This window comes from Bufo gargarizans, chromosome 6, assembly GCF_014858855.1.
Source record: "Bufo gargarizans isolate SCDJY-AF-19 chromosome 6, ASM1485885v1, whole genome shotgun sequence".
Classification (NCBI taxonomy): domain Eukaryota; kingdom Metazoa; phylum Chordata; class Amphibia; order Anura; family Bufonidae; genus Bufo; species Bufo gargarizans.
In genome coordinates this window covers 219,147,234-219,164,238 of record NC_058085.1, presented here as the reverse complement: position 1 = coordinate 219,164,238, position 17,005 = coordinate 219,147,234, and the positions used below count along the sequence as shown (strand labels likewise).

General features: G+C 45.0%; 1 protein-coding gene across 1 annotated transcript; it reads right to left on the bottom strand.

Annotated features, from left to right (window-relative positions):
- Positions 1-13,179: 13,179 nt before the first annotated feature.
- On the bottom strand, positions 13,180-16,510 carry LOC122942089 (uncharacterized protein K02A2.6-like). The gene is made up of 2 exons (XM_044299583.1): positions 14,970-16,510; positions 13,180-14,011 (listed from the first exon to the last, which is right to left on the bottom strand). Exons 1-2 carry the CDS (start codon positions 16,508-16,510, stop codon positions 13,180-13,182), a joined length of 2,373 nt encoding a protein of 790 aa, XP_044155518.1.
- Positions 16,511-17,005: the final 495 nt, after the last annotated feature.

Here is a 17,005-nt window from a genome sequence, read left to right as displayed (position 1 = left end):
GCTGTTATATTCTGGTTTGAAAAAAAAACACCCATTTTGTGCAAGATACTACATTTGCTGCCTTTGCTGCTTTTCCGTCAATCCAATACAAGCGTTAAATACTGCTGTTATATTCTGGTTTAATAAAAAAAACATCAATTTTGTGCTAGATACAACATTTGCGGCCTTTGCGCATTTCAGACAGTTCAATCCAAGAGTTAAATACTGCTGTTATATTCTGGTTTAAAAAAAACAAACCCATTTTGTGCTAGATACTACATTTGCGGCCTCTCCTGCATTTCTGACAGTCCAATGTAAGCCTTAAATACTGCTGTTATATTCAGGTTTTTTTTAAACCCCCATTATGTGCAAGATACTACATTTGCGGACTTTGCTGCATTTCTGACAGTACAATCCAAGCGTTAAATACTGCTGTTATTTTCTGTTTAAAAAAAATAAAACATCCATTTTGTGCAAGATACTTCATTTGCGGCCTTTGCTGCATTTCCGACAGTCCAATACAAGCGATAAATACTGCTGTTATATTTTGGTTTGAAAAAAACACCCATTTTGTGCAAGATACTACATTTGCGGACTTTGCTACATTTCTGACAGTCCAATACATGCGTTAAATACTGCTGTTATATTCTGGTTTAAAAAATAAAACATCCATTTTGTGCAAGATACTTCATTTGCGGCCTTTGCTGCATTTCCGACAAACTAATACAATCGTTAAATACTGCTGTTATATTGTGATTTAATAAAACACCCATTTTGTGCTAGATACTACGTTTGCGGCCTTTGCTGCATTTTTGACAGTCCAATCCAAGCGTTAAATACTGCTGTTAAATGTTTTTTAGAAAATAAACACCCATTTTGTGCTAGATACTTCATTTTCGGCCTTTGCTGCATTTCTGACAGTCCAATATAAGCCTTAAATACTGCTGTTATATTCAGGGTTTTTTTAAACCCACATTTTGTGCAAGATCTACATTTGCGGACTTTGCTGCATTTCTGACAGTACAATCCAAGCGTTAAATACTGCTGTTATATTCTGGTTTTAAAAAAACACCAATTTTGTGCTAGATACTACATTTGTGGCCTTTGCTGCATTTCCGGACCGGCCAATACAAGCGTTAAATACTGCTGTTATATTCTGGTTTTAAAAGAAACACCCATTTTGTGCAAGATACTACATTTGCTGCCTTTCCTGCATTTCCGACAGTCCAATACAAGCGTCCGGGCATAGCTACTGTAAAGGGGGCACATCTGGACATAGCTACTGGGAAGGGGGACATCTGGGCATAGCTGCTGTGAAGGGGGCACATCTATGAACAGCATTTGGGCAAAGCTTCTATGAAGGGACACATTTGTGCAAGCTACTGGAAAGGGTGAGCATCTGGGCATAGCTTCTGTGAAGGTAATACATCTGTGCTCAGCTACTGTTATGGGGGCACATCAGAGCATAATACTGTGATGGGGAATATCTGGGCATCGATACAGTGACAGCAGAACATATGGGCATAGCTGCTGTGAAGGTGCACAGCTGTGAACAGCTACTGGGAAGGGGGAACATCTCTTCTCAGCTACAGGGAAGGGGGCCCATCTGGGCATAGCACTGTGATGGGGGAACATCTGGGAATAGCTGCTGTGGAGGGGAACATCTGGGCATAGCTACTGTGAAGGGGGAACATCTGGGCATAGCTACTGTGAAGGGGGCACATCTGTGCACATCTACGGTGAAGTGGGAACATCTGGGCAAAGCTGTTGTGAAGGGTGCATATCTGTAAACAGTTACTAGGAAGGGCGCAAATCTGAGCAAAGCTGATGTGAAGAGGCACATCTGTGCTCAGCTACTGGGAAGGGAGCACATCTGGGCATAGCTACTGTAAAGGGGACACATCTGGTCATAGCTACCGTGAAAGAGGGAACATTTGGGTATATCTACTTCGTTGATTCAGGGAGTTATTGTGATTGCCTGATTGGAATCGGGAAGGATTTTTTTTCCCATTAAGTGAGGAAAATTGGCTTCTACCTCACAGGGCTTTTTTTTCCTTCCTCTGGATCAACTTGCAGGATAACAGGCCGAACTGGATGGACAGATGTATTTTTTTGGCCTTATAAACTATGTTACTATGTTACTGTACAGCAGGCACATCTTGGCAGCTGTAATGCAGGGAAATCATAGCATAAAGGCTGATGTAAATGGGGCCCATCTGGGCATAGCTACTGTTAAGGGAGCACATCTGGGCATACAGGTTCATGTGAAAGGGTTACATCTGGGCAAAGCTGCTCTGAAGGGGGCACATCTGGGCATAGCTACTGGGAAGGGGGAACATATGGCCATAGCTACGGTAAAGGGGGCACATCTTGGCATAGCTACTGTGAAGCGGGCTCATCTGGGCATAGCTGCTGTGCGGGGAGAACATCTGTGAACAGCTACTGGGAATGGGGTACATTTGGGCAAAGCTGCTGTGAAGGGGGCACATCTGTACACAGCTACTGGAAAGGGGTTACATCTGGGAGAAGCTGCCGTGTAGGGGGTACATCTGTGCATAGCTAGTGGGAAGTCGGCTCATCTTATCTAGTAACATAGTAACATAGTACATAAATCCGCTCCAGAAATACATCCAGGCCCCTCTTGAATTCCTTTATTGTACTCACCATCACCACCTCCTCAGGAAGAGAGTTCCATAGTCTCACTGCTCTTACCGTAAAGAAGCCTCTTCTATGTTTGTGTGCAAACCTTCTTTCCTCCAGACGCAGAGGATGTCCCCTCGTCACAGTCACAGTCCTGGGAATGAATAGATGAGGGGATAGATCTCTGTACTGTCCCTTGATATATTTATACATATTATTAGATCTCCTCTCAGTCGTCTTTTTACTAAAGTGAATAACCCTAATTTTCATAATCTTTCAGGGTACTGTAGTTGCCCCATTCCAGTTATTACTTTAGTTGCCCTCCTCTGGACCCTCTCCAGCCCTGCTATGTCTGCTTTGTTCACTGGAGCCCAGAACTGTACACAGTACTCCATGTGTGGTCTGACTAATGATTTGTAAAGTGGTAGGACTATGTTCTCATCACGGGCATCTATGCCCCTTTTGATGCAACCCATTATCTTATTTGCCTTGGCAGCAGCTGCCTGACACTGTTTTTGCAGCTTAGTTTGCTGTTTATTAAAATTCCTAGATCCTTTTCCATGTCAGTGTTACCGAGTGTTTTACCATTTAATAAGTACTTGCATTATTCCTTCCCATGTGCATAACTTTACATTTGTCAGTGTTAAACCTCATCTGCCACTTATCTGCCCAAGCCTCCAATCTATCCAGATCGCTCTGTAATAGTATACTGTCCTCTTGAGGGTTAATTACTTTACACAGTTTAGTGTCATCTGCGAAAATTGATATTTTACTATGCAAGCCTTCTACAAGATCATTAATAAATATATTTAAGAGAATAGGGCCCAATACTGACCCCTGAGGTACTCCACTAGTGACAGTGACCCAATCTGAGTATGTACCATTAATAACCACTGTCTGTTTTTTTAGGCATGGCTACTGTGAAGTAGCAACAACTGGGTATAACTTTTGTGAAGGGGGAACAGCAGCAAAGCTGCTGTAAGCGGTGCACATCTGTTAACAGTTACTAGGAAGGGGCACATCTGAGCAAACTGCTGTGAAGGGGAACATCTGTGCTCAGCTACTGGAAACGGAGCACATCTGGGCATAGCTACTGTGAAGGGGGGACATCTGGTCATGGCTACTATGAAGGGGGAACATTTGAGCATAGCTACTAAAAAGCGGGTACATCTGGGCATTGCTACTATGAAGTGGTCACATCTAGGCATACAGGCTGTGATGCAGCGAAATCATGGCATAAAGGCTGATGTGAAGGGGGCCGATCTGGGCATGGCTACTGTGAAGGGAGCATATCTTGGCATACAGACTGATGTGAAAGGGCATCTGGGCATAGCTACTTTAGTCAAATCTGTTTTTATTGAAATGAAAAGATTCACATAGCTATATGAAGCCATAACAGACCCTACATAGGGTAAAGCAATGCAGATATGAAATTGCAGTTATCACAATGATAATGGTGTACATAAATTAGGCTTCCAGGGCTTTAGCCCGACAACACAGGTAGATAAAAACAAATTCTCAAAAGAAGGTCTGTTTATCACTATTTAGATGCAAAAATAAGAGAACTAAAGACATTTTTTTAATGTTTTTTAATCTTATTTTTGCATCTGGCCTCGTTCACATCAGCGTTTAGTCCTCCGTTCGGCTTTCCGTTATGACTTGCGTCCGTTTCAAAATTGAAACGGATTCATTCATAACGGAACGTAACGGACATATTTTGCTACGTTTTTAAACGGATACCATCTAACGGATACGTTAATAAACGGATTAAAAATGTCAGTTGAAGTCCGTTCAATCCGTTTAGTTACTCCGATAACGGATCAGTTTTTTTCCTTTTTTTTTTTCAGTTGTCCCTCCCCTATCTGCATGCTATATAAAAATGGTGCTATATTGCCCAAAATATTTGCCCCCAGTAGCCAAACAACATGTCCCAGTAGCGTGATAGCATCTCACAAAAGACTAATAACATCCCCCATGTGCCTAATAGCATCCACAGTTTCAAGATATTAGCCCCCAATAGCCAAATAGCATGCCCCAGTAGATGATCGAAGTAAATACTTTTCAATTGCATCAATTCATACCCTTTTCTTGGGACTTTCTCCAACTTGCACATCAGCCTTCAGAAATGGTGAGGAGTAGCGCTCACGTGACTGTCACATGACACTCCCTTGTTTTCCTGTCTTCGTTTGTAAGTTCCTGTTTGTTCTGCGCATGTTCAGCAACAAAAAAAACGTACTTTAGGAACGCTATGTCCGCGAAATAAAATTGAACAATCCGTTTCTCATTTACTACAATGAACGTGAATGGATGCTCCGTCAAGAATCCGCTTTTCTGAACGTAGAAAAAAATCCTGCAAGCAGGATTTTGTTTTCCGTCTGAAAAAAACGTATTCCGAACGTATTACCAACTAACGGAGTCAAACGTATGCATACATACGTCAATTAGTTTCTATGGGAGGTTGAACGGATACGTTTTTAGATTTTTTTTTCTACTTCCGGACGGACTACAGGAACGGAGAGCTTGAACGCAGATGTGAACATAGCCTAAATAGTGATAAACAGACCTTCTTTGGGGAAATTGTTTTTTAGAAACATAAAAACATAATTGTCCTGTCTTTCCATATCTCTTTTTGTAATATTCCCTATTATTTGCCGTCTACTCGACTGAAAGAATATATTGGAAGGCTAATCTGTAAGGCTAAACCATGACTGATGGACGAATGTTCCCCTCTCGACATAACCTCAATCTCAGCAGGTCGTATGGGTTACTTCTATAAAGCAGGGTTTCCCTCTGGTCAGCAGACATCTCCTCTAACCTCAGTTGTTTCTACATTCTTTAACATATGCAATCCATGGCTCCCATACTTGCAAATATCTACCTCTAGCATTGTATGTCCAGCCCACCAACTCCTCCATTCTACATATATCATCAATTTTTTCATGCCACATCTTCAAGGACGGCGGTACCTTATCCTTCCATTTTATAGGTATTAATAGCTTAGCAGCCGCAATCATATGTGTAGGTAGGTTCATTCTGCTCGGTCTGAAGTCAGCCATGGGTAGCCACAATAGGACTAGTTCTGGCAAAAGCTTCAGATTTGTAGAGCAAATCTGGTTAATCATCTTTTCTATATGTTCCCAGAACTTCTTCAGATTCGGGCAGAACCACCATATATGTGACAAAGATCCCTTATCTTTCCCACATCTCCAACAGAGATCATCAGATGTCAATCTTATTTTAAACAATAACTCAGGTGTTCTATACCATCTAGTGAGGATTTTCAGGGAATTTTCTTGGATCATAATGCATTTGGAGAATCCATGAGAGTGGGTCAGTACATAACTCCTATCTCTGTCATCAAGTGCGCAATTCAACTCTTTCTCCCATGCTCCTACATAAGAGGGTATACTGTTATTTCTATCTTTCAGCAGGTGCGTGTAGATGAGCAAAATGCATTTCGAGGGGATTTTGGGAAGCAAGGTGTATGTTTCCAGCCAAGTGGGGTCCGGAAGAGGAACAAACTTGGACTTTTTAAACTTGGTACACTTGATCTCAAAATCCCTCTCTTGCAAGAAATCCCACTTTTTAATGTTTTCTCCGGTGAAGGAGGCATAATAATCTTTTCAGATGGGCGTTTTTGCCAGGTCACCTAGTACAACCCCCGGCAAGGACTTCCAGATGGCATTTAACGCAACATTTGTCGTGCTTAGGATCTGCAGAAAAATTCTAAGGGGAGCTAGAGGTGACGGTTTCCCTAGTCCCATGTTAAGAGCCATTGTTTTATTACATGCAATGATAGTACTTCTTGTGATATCACTGAACAGGGAGTGCTTATCTGTTTTTTTTTTTAAACGGAAACCATAGCATGTAATCTGCTGAATTACCTATTAGAGCAAGCTCCATCTCCACATGTATGGGTGGGGGTGCAGGTCTCGTCAAGGCAATCCACCTCTTCATATGTATGGCTTGTATATATTGCTCTATGTCTGGGAGTGATATGCCTCCTTGTTTCTTTCTCTTAGTAAGCAAAGCAAAAGGGAGTCTAGCTTTTTTGTTTGCCCAAATATACCTCCCCATTATCAATTTGATCTTGGATAAGTAGTTGACTGGTAAATACAATGGTAGAGATCTTAGGGTATAACAGCTGAGGTAAGATGTCGGCTGTTATCACATTTTTCCTCCCTGGCCAGGATAGGAACGGTAGAGAGCTTTTTGTTAGAAAGGTTTCTATCTTATTCAGCAGAGGAGGGAAATTTAGTCTGAACAATAGCTTAGGATCGTTAGGTATGTTAATTCCTAGGTATTTAATGGAAGATGAAGGCCACTTAAAGGGGGTCATACTCTTAAGTCTATTTTGTTGTGTAGAGGAGAGGGAGACTTCCAATGCTTCTGACTTGTCCAGGTTGATCTTGAAGTTTGACAATTTACCAAACTGTTGGAAGATGTTCAAAACCTCAGTCATAGCATCAACTGGGTCAGTAAGCATAAGGAGCAAATCATCGGCAAATGCCACCATCTTATGGGTGTACGTACCAATATTTAATCCTCGAATAGCAGGGTATTGTTGAAATTTTAGAAGTAAGGTCTCCAAAGTAAGTTTGAAGAGCGTGGGAGACAAGGGGCATCCCTGCCGTGTCCCATTTCGAATCAAGAAGGCATCCGACAGAGTCCCATTCACCATAATACGTGCTGATGGAGAAGAATATAGTGAAAATACAGCGTTAATAAACTGTTCTGGAAAGCCAAATGCTTCTAGGGTGCTACGCATGTACAATCAGCTGACTCTGTCAAACGCCTTCTCCGCATCAGTCCCCAGTAGTACCAATGGGGTCCGATTTCTCTTAGCATGGCAAACGGCATGGATACTCTACTGACATTGTGTCTCTCCTCCCGTCCCGGTACAAACCCCACTTGCTCTTCCCCCACAAGCTCAGGCAGTAGTTTCGAGATCCTAGCACTAAGCAACTTGGCCCACCATTTTAAATCAGTGTAGAGCAAGGAGATGGGTCTATATCTCCCACAGGCTTCTTGGTCTTTCCCCTCTTTGTGTATTACCGTAATATGTGCTGCTTGAGCCTGCGGGGGCAGAGTTTCACCTCGGAGCAAGGAGTTGCACATTTGAACAAAATGAGAAATAAGTATATCCCTAAACTTTTTATAATAAGCAATGGGGAATCCATCTGGTCCTGGGCTTTTCCCAGATGGGATGGTGTTCAGAACTTGAGTCACCTCCTCTGCTGTAAAGGGCTTAAGTAGCTCTAGACTGTTTACCTCCAAAATGGATGGGATCCTAATGGAACTTAGAAATTCCTAATCTGTAGAGCCATATCAGGGCGGGGGCCGCTATCTTTCAAGTTGTACAGGGATTCATAGAATTTACAGAACTCCTTTGCAATGGCTGGTGTGTTTGTAAGTCTATTCCTGTCTGGGAATTTTATCGCCTGGATAAATGACTTATCTCTCTGGAACTTTAACAGGGCGGTCATTAGTTTGGAGCTTTTATTACCATGAAGGTAATGCTTAAAACGCAAAACCTGTCTATGTAGAGAAATAAGGGACTTAAATACCTCTTCAGACTGTGACTTCTTGTGTAGGCTCTCAAGTGTGGATATTTGCAACAATAAGGAGTTCAGTTCTTTTAATCTATGTCTCTTTATCCTGGTGCCCAGGCTAATAAGTTCTCCCCTAATTACTTCTTTGTGGGCTTCCCACAGGATGGAGCTTGACACCTGTCATGAGTCATTATTCAAAAAATAATCCCTCAATTTTAGTGAGATTAACTGTGCATATTTAGCATACTCTATTAGGGTGGTGTTTAATCGCCAAGTGCAGGATCTACGCGGCAAATCCGCAAACTTCACACTTACACTAATGGGTGCATGATCAGAGATGACCACATTGTCTATCTTGGCATCTGTGACTAATGGGAGTGCTTGGTTATATAAGAAAATATAAATCAATCTCTGGTACGAATCATGTACTCTGGAGTGGAAAGTATAATCCTTATCCTCTGGATGTAATAACCTCCAGAAATCTGACACCCCCAGATCAGACAAAGCAAGATGAAGTCTGCGGAGTTGCCTAGTCGACACGTTTCTGGCACTAGATGACCCTGGGGTCAAAGATCATGTTCAGATCTCCCCCCATGATTAATAAACCTTCCGCAAATGGTTTCAGGGTCTCAAGCGTACGCAAAAGCCATCTAATCTGGTTACAGTTGGGGGCATACAAATTCGCTATAGTAATGGTTAAGTTAAGAATCTTCCCTTTAACCAGGAGGTATCTGCCCTCTGGATCTGCGATTTTTGCTGATATTTGGAACGGAGCATTCTTCCCAACACCGATAGATACTCCTCTCGAGGCCGATTAATGGGACGCATGATACCATAAGGGGAAATGTTTGCTGACTACATTAGGTATACGCATATGCCTGAAGTGAGTCTCCTGTATAAAGGCAATGTCAACATGCTCTTTCCTTAAGGTGTGGTATAACTGGCTTCTCTTTTGAGGTATATTAAGGCCATTGACATTGAGGGAGTAAACTTTCACTTCAGCCATATCCGTACGTACATCTGTCTAGGTGACTAGCATTACTGTAGGTGGCAAGTAAGACAGGACATAAACAATAACAGTTAAGAATGCCTATAAACAAAACAATTGGGTTATAGGGCCCAGTGGTGTCTCGTGCTGCTATGAAGCACACGATGGCCAAATAAACAAGGCCAGTGGGGGGAACATGTATGGAGAGGTCGCAGGGACCCATCTCCCATTCACCCGGCCTATCAAGCTGAATAAAGAATACCCATAATAACATCTCATAACATTACATGAATACAAAAGACTAAAACATGGGGATGCTTTGCCTATAAGCATTTCAAACACATGGCGCACTGTGGTTGTCAGATCCTCTGCGTTAATTTAACCGACTCAGGGATCCCTCTCAGACGGATGTTCTTCCATCGTCCCCTATTCTCTTGGTCTTCCAGGTAAAGGAATGCATTGTTCACCTGTTTGCAGACCGAGGCAAGCTGAGATTGCATCCCCGCACTGTGCTGCGTCATGAGGGTATGCAAGTCCTCTAAGGCCTCCACTCTGTGACCCATATGTAGGACTTCTGTCTTAATCTCCGACAGCTCTTTTAGCACTGGCGACAAAGCTTTGTCCAGCGATTGGGCTAGTGACTGTTGCAGGAAGGCTCTGGTAATCGGCAAGGTGTCACGCTCACCTTGTGGTTCAGAGCAGGCATCTGAGCTGTCTCTATCAGAGTCGTCTTTCCGCGCTTCCACTGTTGGCGCGGATCCCACTGTCTTTCCTCGCTCCGACTGAGAAGAGATCTTCTTGCTGAGGAAATTATTCATGTCGCTCTGCAAGCTTTTCTGTTTCGGGGTGCTCTCCAGTTCCCCTCTCTTTTCTCTACCGATTTTCACCATATTTGCAATGGGTAGCTCTGAAATAGGCTGTGAGACCGTGCTTATGGCCAGGAGCTCAGGCGCACACGTCCTCCACCATGCTCAGTCGGCTCCGCCCCCCTTGGCATAGCTACTTTGAAGGCGAACATCCGAGCATAGCTACTGTAAAGGGGGAACATCTGAACATAGCTACTGGGAAGGGGGGGCATCTGGGCATAGCTGCTGTGAAATGGGCACATCTGTGAACAGCTACTGGGAAGGGGGCACATCAGAGCATAATACATTGATGGGGGAATATCTGGGCATCGATACAGTGACAGCAGAACATATGGGCATAGCTGCTGTGAAGGGGGCACAGCTGTGAACAGCTACTGAGAAGGGGGAACATCTCTGTTCAGCTACTGGGAAGGGGGCCCATCTGGGCATAGTACTGTGATGGGGGAACATCTGGGAATAGCTACTGTGGAGGGGAACATCTGGGCATAGCTACTGTGAAGGGGGCACCTCTTGGAAAAGCTGCTGTGAATGGGTCACATCTCTGAATAGCTTCTAGGAAAGGGGCACATGTGTGCAAAGCTGCTGTGAAGGGGCACATCTGTGTTCAGCTACTTGGAAGGGAGCACATCTGGACATAGCTACTGTGAAGGGGGCACATCTGGGCATAGCTACTATGAAGGGGGAACATTTGGGCATAGCTACTGTAAAGAGGGCATGTCTGGCCATAGCTACTATGAAGTGGGCACATCTGGGCATACAGGCTGTGATGCGAGGAAATCATGGCATAAAGGCTGATGTGAAAGGGGTACATCTGGGCAAAGCTGCTGTGAAGGGGGCACATCTGTACACAGCTACTGGGAAGGGGGAACATCAGGGCAAAGCTGCTGTAAAGGGGGTACATCTGTGCTCAGCTGTTGGGAAGGGGGCACATCCGGGCATAGATACAGTGATGGGATAACATCTGGGAATAGATGCAGTGATGGGTCAACATCTGGGCATAGCTGCTGTAAAGGGTGCATATCTGTAAACAGGTACTGGGAAGGGGGAACATCTGGGCAAATCTGCTGTGAATGGTCCACATCTGTGCACAGCTACTTTGAAGGATTTACATCTAGGCAAGCTGCTGTGAATGGGCATATCTGTGCATAGCTACTTGGAAGGGGAAACATCTGGGCATAGCTGCTTTGAAGGCGAACATCCGGGCATAGTGTTATGTCCCCTGGACACTTTGTGTCTCTCAGGTGCTGCTGGCAATGCTGCCGGTATCTGCTCAGCAAGTTACGCACACAGGCCGATGTACTACTTAACCAGAGCAAGGTTTATTACTCAGAACATTATGGCATTCTTACATGGAGGAGTCTTATTCCAACAGCTTCTTTCCTTATCAGATGTAATCCCTTCTCAGCCTCATGTGTCTGCTTCCAGTTCCCCTCACACACACACACACTGTCTGACTTCCTGGTACAGCTCCTCCTCCCCCATCATGCATCAGGAGAAAAAGGGTAAAGGTCACAGTGATCTATCACAACATCACACCTCCTTTCCTCCCCCCAAAAAAAAAAAAAAACATAACAAGAGAACAAAATGTTGAACACATAACATAACAATGTAAAAACACAAAATGCAATCGCACACTGCAACCAGCTCTCTGCCCTACCTTTATGCTGGATGTTGAATAAGGCATTGGTGTACATTTTGGCCAAAGCGTGATAAGCCACTCACCGCGTCAAGGTTGCCTTCATGAGTGGTCCCTAACACTAGTTCCTACCCTTTATGGGCCATAACAGCCACATAAAGTCCAGGGAGCGCAGGTGAAGGCAACTCATGAAGGCAACCTTGACGCGGTGAGTGGCTTATTACGCTTTGGCCAAAATGTACACCAATGCCTTATTCAACATCCAGCATAAAGGTAGGGCAGAGAGCTGGTTGCAGTGTGCGATTGCATTTTGTGTTTTTACATTTATATTTCTATTTCGCCACAGCAATCTGCACCTGCTAAGGGTTGTGCGGGCTGAAATTTTCCACATTTTTCTCCTTGTAGTACGTATTGGAGGCGTGGCGATCTCCAAGCAGTCAAGCACACCTGTCCAGTTAATCTTCCCCCTGGAGGCTGGTTTTAAAGTCAGTATAAAACTGAGTCTGCTTATACAGCACCTACCAGTAGCTATTAGGCTCCAGGAGAAGTATAAAGTGGGCTCAGCATGCATGTGAGTACTTGCATCCCTGGATCCGATGAAAGCTGTAATGGCACCGGACGGGGTTAAAAGCAGAGTGTACTTAGCGTGCATGCTGCACCTGCGCTCCCTGGACTTTATGTGGCTGTTATGGCCTATAAAGGGTAGGAACTAGTGTTAGGGACCACTCATGAAGGCAACCTTGACGCGGTGAGTGGCTTATTACGCTTTGGCCAAAATGTACACCAATGCCTTATTCAACATCCAGCATAAAGGTAGGGCAGAGAGCTGGTTGCAGTGTGCGATTGCATTTTGTGTTTTTACATTTATATTTATATTTCGCCACAGCAATCTGCACCTGCTAAGGGTTGTGCGGGCTGAAATTTTCCACATTTTTCTCCTTGTAGTACGTATTGGAGGCGTGGCGATCTCCAAGCAGTCAAGCACACCTGTCCAGTTAATCTTCCCCCTGGAGGCTGGTTTTAAAGTCAGTATAAAACTGAGTCTGCTTATACAGCACCTACCAGTAGCTATTAGGCTCCAGGAGAAGTATAAAGTGGGCTCAGCATGCATGTGAGTACTTGCATCCCTGGATCCGATGAAAGCTGTAATGGCACCGGACGGGGTTAAAAGCAGAGTGGACTTAGCGTGCATGCTGCACCTGCGCTCCCTGGACTTTATGTGGCTGTTATGGCCCATAAAGGGTAGGAACTAGTGTTAGGGACCACTCATGAAGGCAACCTTGACGCGGTGAGTGGCTTATTACGCTTTGGCCAAAATGTACACCAATGCCTTATTCAACATCCAGCATAAAGGTAGGGCAGAGAGCTGGTTGCAGTGTGCGATTGCATTTTGTGTTTTTACATTTATATTTCTATTTCGCCACAGCAATCTGCACCTGCTAAGGGTTGTGCGGGCTGAAATTTTCCACATAACATAACAAGGCAAGCGAGATCAGTTCAGCAAGTAGTATCTCCAACTCAGTTCTGTGATTTCCGCAGCACTTCATGAGCCCTTTGTCTCTGTTCCCTGACCTCCAATGTGTCCCGTAAGATTTCAGCACTTTGCCAGCGAGGCGTTTGACGTCTTTGACGGGTAGACCTACGCAGAGGTACAGCACCGGGAGGAATAAAGTCAGTCAAAGGTACTGGAGAGGTCAGTGGGCGTCCCACAGACAAATCAGTCTCTGTAACTTCAGGCACATGGCCGGGCTCCTCAGGAATATGGTCACCAACCGGTTCAGGGTTTGGGTGTAAACTTGTGGGATCATGCCAGACACCATGCCATATGTCACCAGCAGAGTTCAGAGTAGACTCTGGTGGGTGGTCAGAAAGAAGGGTCGGTTTTGTCACTAGTGGCCGGCAAATGCGTTTCCTCAATTGTGAAAGGTGTTGCCGAACACAAATGCCTTCCTCCAGGCGGACAAGGTACATTCTTCTGCCAAGAGTTCCATCAATAACGCCAGGAAGCCAAGGAGGCAAAGCTCTGTAATTCTGAGACCATACAAGATCACCGGCACGGAATCCCAGACGGCCCGGCGGAGGAGGTGTTGGGGACTGCTCCTGCGGACGAACTAAATCAAGTTTGGTGCGGAGATGCCTGCCAAACATAAGAAAAGCCGGTGACAGCCCAGTAGTAGCGTGTTTCGTGTTACGGTACATGATCAAGAATTCCAGTAGCTTCTCTTCTGAAGGTCCAACCTGGTCCAGAGTGGACAGTAAGTGCTTCTTAAATGACTGCACAAATCGTTCTGCCAGCCCATTTGAAGCTGGATGATAAGGAGCTGTTTTGTAGTGTTGGACACCCAAACCACTAAGGAAGGATTGAAACTCATGCGATGTAAATTGAGTTCCATTGTCGGAGACTATGGCTGTAGGCAAGCCAAATTGAGCAAAGAGCTTCCTTAAAGGGATTCTGTCACCTCCCCTAAGCCAAAAAACGATTGTAAAGCAGCCATGAAGCACAGCTTACCTGGATTAGGCTGTGCTCTTTTATCTTGAAATCCGTCCAGCAGTTACTGCAAAAAACAACTTTGATTGATAAGGAAATGTGTCCTGAAGGTGCCCAGAGGGGCGTTTTTTTCTTCTTAGTGAGCCCAGTACCGCCCCTCTTTCAGTGCCCAGCCCGCCTTCCTTGTACTTTCTAACCGCCCCCAGCCTGCCACAGAGGGGGAGGAGAGGGAGGAGAGGCTGTGGCAGTACAAGGAAGGCGGGCTGGGCACTGAAAGAGGGGCGGTACTGGGCTCTCTAAGAAGAAAAAAACGCCCCTCTGGGCACCTTCAGGACACATTTCCTTATCAATCAAAGTTGTTTTTTGCAGTAACTGCTGGACGGATTTCAAGATAAAAGAGCACAGCCTAATCCAGGTAAGCTGTGCTTCATGGCTGCTTTAAAATCGTTTTTTGGCTTAGGGGAGGTGACAGAATCCCTTTAAGACTAGAATGGTAGCAGCTGAGGTAATAGAAGGCATTTGAAAAACCTCCGGCCATTTTGAATGTGCATCTACCACGATCAAATACATTTTACCCTGGATGGGGCCAGCAAAATCAAGATGGAGTCTGGACCACGGTTCTGATGGCCATGGCCAAGGTTGCAGGGTTCCTCTCTTTTGGGGTCGCTGGGCTTGACAGCACCCAGGACATTGAGCAACATAATCTTCAATTGCTGTATCCATTTGTGGCCACCAAACATAGCTCCGGGCCCGCTGCTTCATGCGCACCACACCAGGATGGCCTTCATGCAGTATCCTTAGCATGGTTGATTGCAAGTACTGGGGTACAATCACTCTATTGCCCCATTGTAGGCAACCAGCATTAGTCACAAGCTCACATTTTCTGGCAAAGTACGGACGAAAGTCACCTGAAACACTCTCTGGCCATCCAGTCTGAACATAAGAGAATATCTGAGACAGGAAAGGATCTGTGGCTGTATGTCTGGCAATCAGGGAGGTGGACATGCAAGATTGTGGCCTGTGTACTTCCACTACATGTACCTCTCTTAGTGGGTGGTCATCTCTTAGTGGCAATCTGGAAAATGCATCTGCATTGCCATGGGTATCATGGGAGCGGTATCTGATCGAATAAGCATAAGCTCCTAAAAATAAAGCGTACCTTTGTAAGCGAGATGCGGTTGTTGTAGAAATTCCTTTCTGAGGGTTCAGTATTGACAACAGAGGTTTGTGGTCAGTGATAAGTGTGAACTCCCGACCATAGACGTACGCGTGAATTTTTTTTGTGGCCCATACAATGGCCAAAGCTTCCTTGTCAATCTGGGAGTAGTTTTGTTCTGCTGAGGTTAAAGACCTGGAGGCAAAAGAAATGGGGCGCTCCGTGCCATCCGGCATGACATGGGAAAGCACTGCACCTAGTCCATAAGGCGAGGCATCACAAGCCAGGATGACGGGTTTCTTTAAATCATAGTGGACCAGAACTCGAGAAGACAGAATGAGTTCTTTAGAAAGCCGAAAAGCTTCTTCACATTTGTCTGTCCATATCCATTTAGCTCTTGCATCCAGTAAGCGATGTAATGGGTAGAGCTGGTGCGCTAGGTTCGGCAAGAAACGGTGGTAGTAATTTAGGAGGCCAAGGTAGGACCTGAGCTGGGTGACATTCCGGGGGGTAGGGGCATGGGTAAGGGCTTTAAGCTTTTCTTCAGTAGTGTGTAACCCATGACGGTCCACCGTGTGGGCACAAAACTCCAGTTGAGACTTGAGAAATTCGCATTTTGACAGATTGACACGTAAACCATACTTTTGGAGTCTCCCTAGCACAGCTTCAACATTCTTTCTGTGTTCTTCATCAGTGGGACCAGTGATGAGCATGTCATCCAGTAGACATTGGGTGAAAGGTATTCCTGCCAGTACCTCATCCATGATCCGCTGCCAGATGGCTGGAGCTGGGGCTATGCCAAAAACCTTGCGGTTATACTGGAATAATCCTTTATGAGTGTTAATGGTCAACAGGTGGCGTGAATCTGGGTGTACTTGCAGTTGCAGGTAAGCTTGCTTTAAGTCTATTTTTGTAAACTTTTGCCCCCCAGCCAGTGAGCCAAATAAATCTTCAAGTCGAGGCAATGGGTATTGATCCACAAGAAGTTGGTTGTTCAGAGCTACCCTGAAATCACCACAAATCCTAATGTCTCCATTCTTTTTCTTGACAGGTACAATTGGTGATGCCCATTCACTTCTATCCACTTTCGTTATGATCTTTTCAGCCAATAGGTGGTCCAGCTCTGCTTCCACTTTTTCCCGCAAGGCAAATCTTGCTTTACAAAAACGAGGTGTAGCACCAGGCTTCAAGAGGAGGTGGGCCATCTTTCCTTTTACGGTGCCCAAAGAGTCCTCAAAAACCTCTTTAAAACGTGACTTCAGGGATTCCACCCAATGGTCTACTTTAGAAAGCAATGTACATTGGGCAATGGTAAAAGGAGGCCTCTTTGGGCACCGTAAAAGGAAAGATGGCCCACCTCTTCTTGAAGCCTGGTTCTACACCAGGGCTTTGATCCAGTCCCTTCCATACAGCGGAGGACCTCCATTCCTTACAACATAAAGGCGTAGACTTTGACTGTGGTTGCCTAATGTAACAAGGGGCTTTACATAACCCAAGGGCTGTAGTAGTTCCTTGCTGTAGGTTTGTAGCGTGAGCTTTGTAGGTTTTAGCGGCAGGGACAGACCCGATGCCTTTAAATCAGTCCATGAAATGACAGACACAGCTGCCCCTGTATCAACATCCATGGAGACAGGACAGCCATTGAGTGTGACATCCACTTTAATCGCCGGAGTACTCCCAGCTACTCGAAACAGTCCAAC

What these genes read in the sequence shown, in the direction of transcription:
- LOC122942089 (XM_044299583.1), bottom strand. Translation starts at nt 16,510, where the DNA reads ATGGCCCACCTCCTCTTGAAGCCTGGTGCTACACCTCGTTTTTGTAAA. An exon ending in AATAGAGTGATTGTACCCCA is followed by an intron (nt 14,012 to 14,969) that starts GTACTTGCAATC and finishes ATCCTTCCTTAG; the next exon opens with TGGTTTGGGTGTCCAACACT.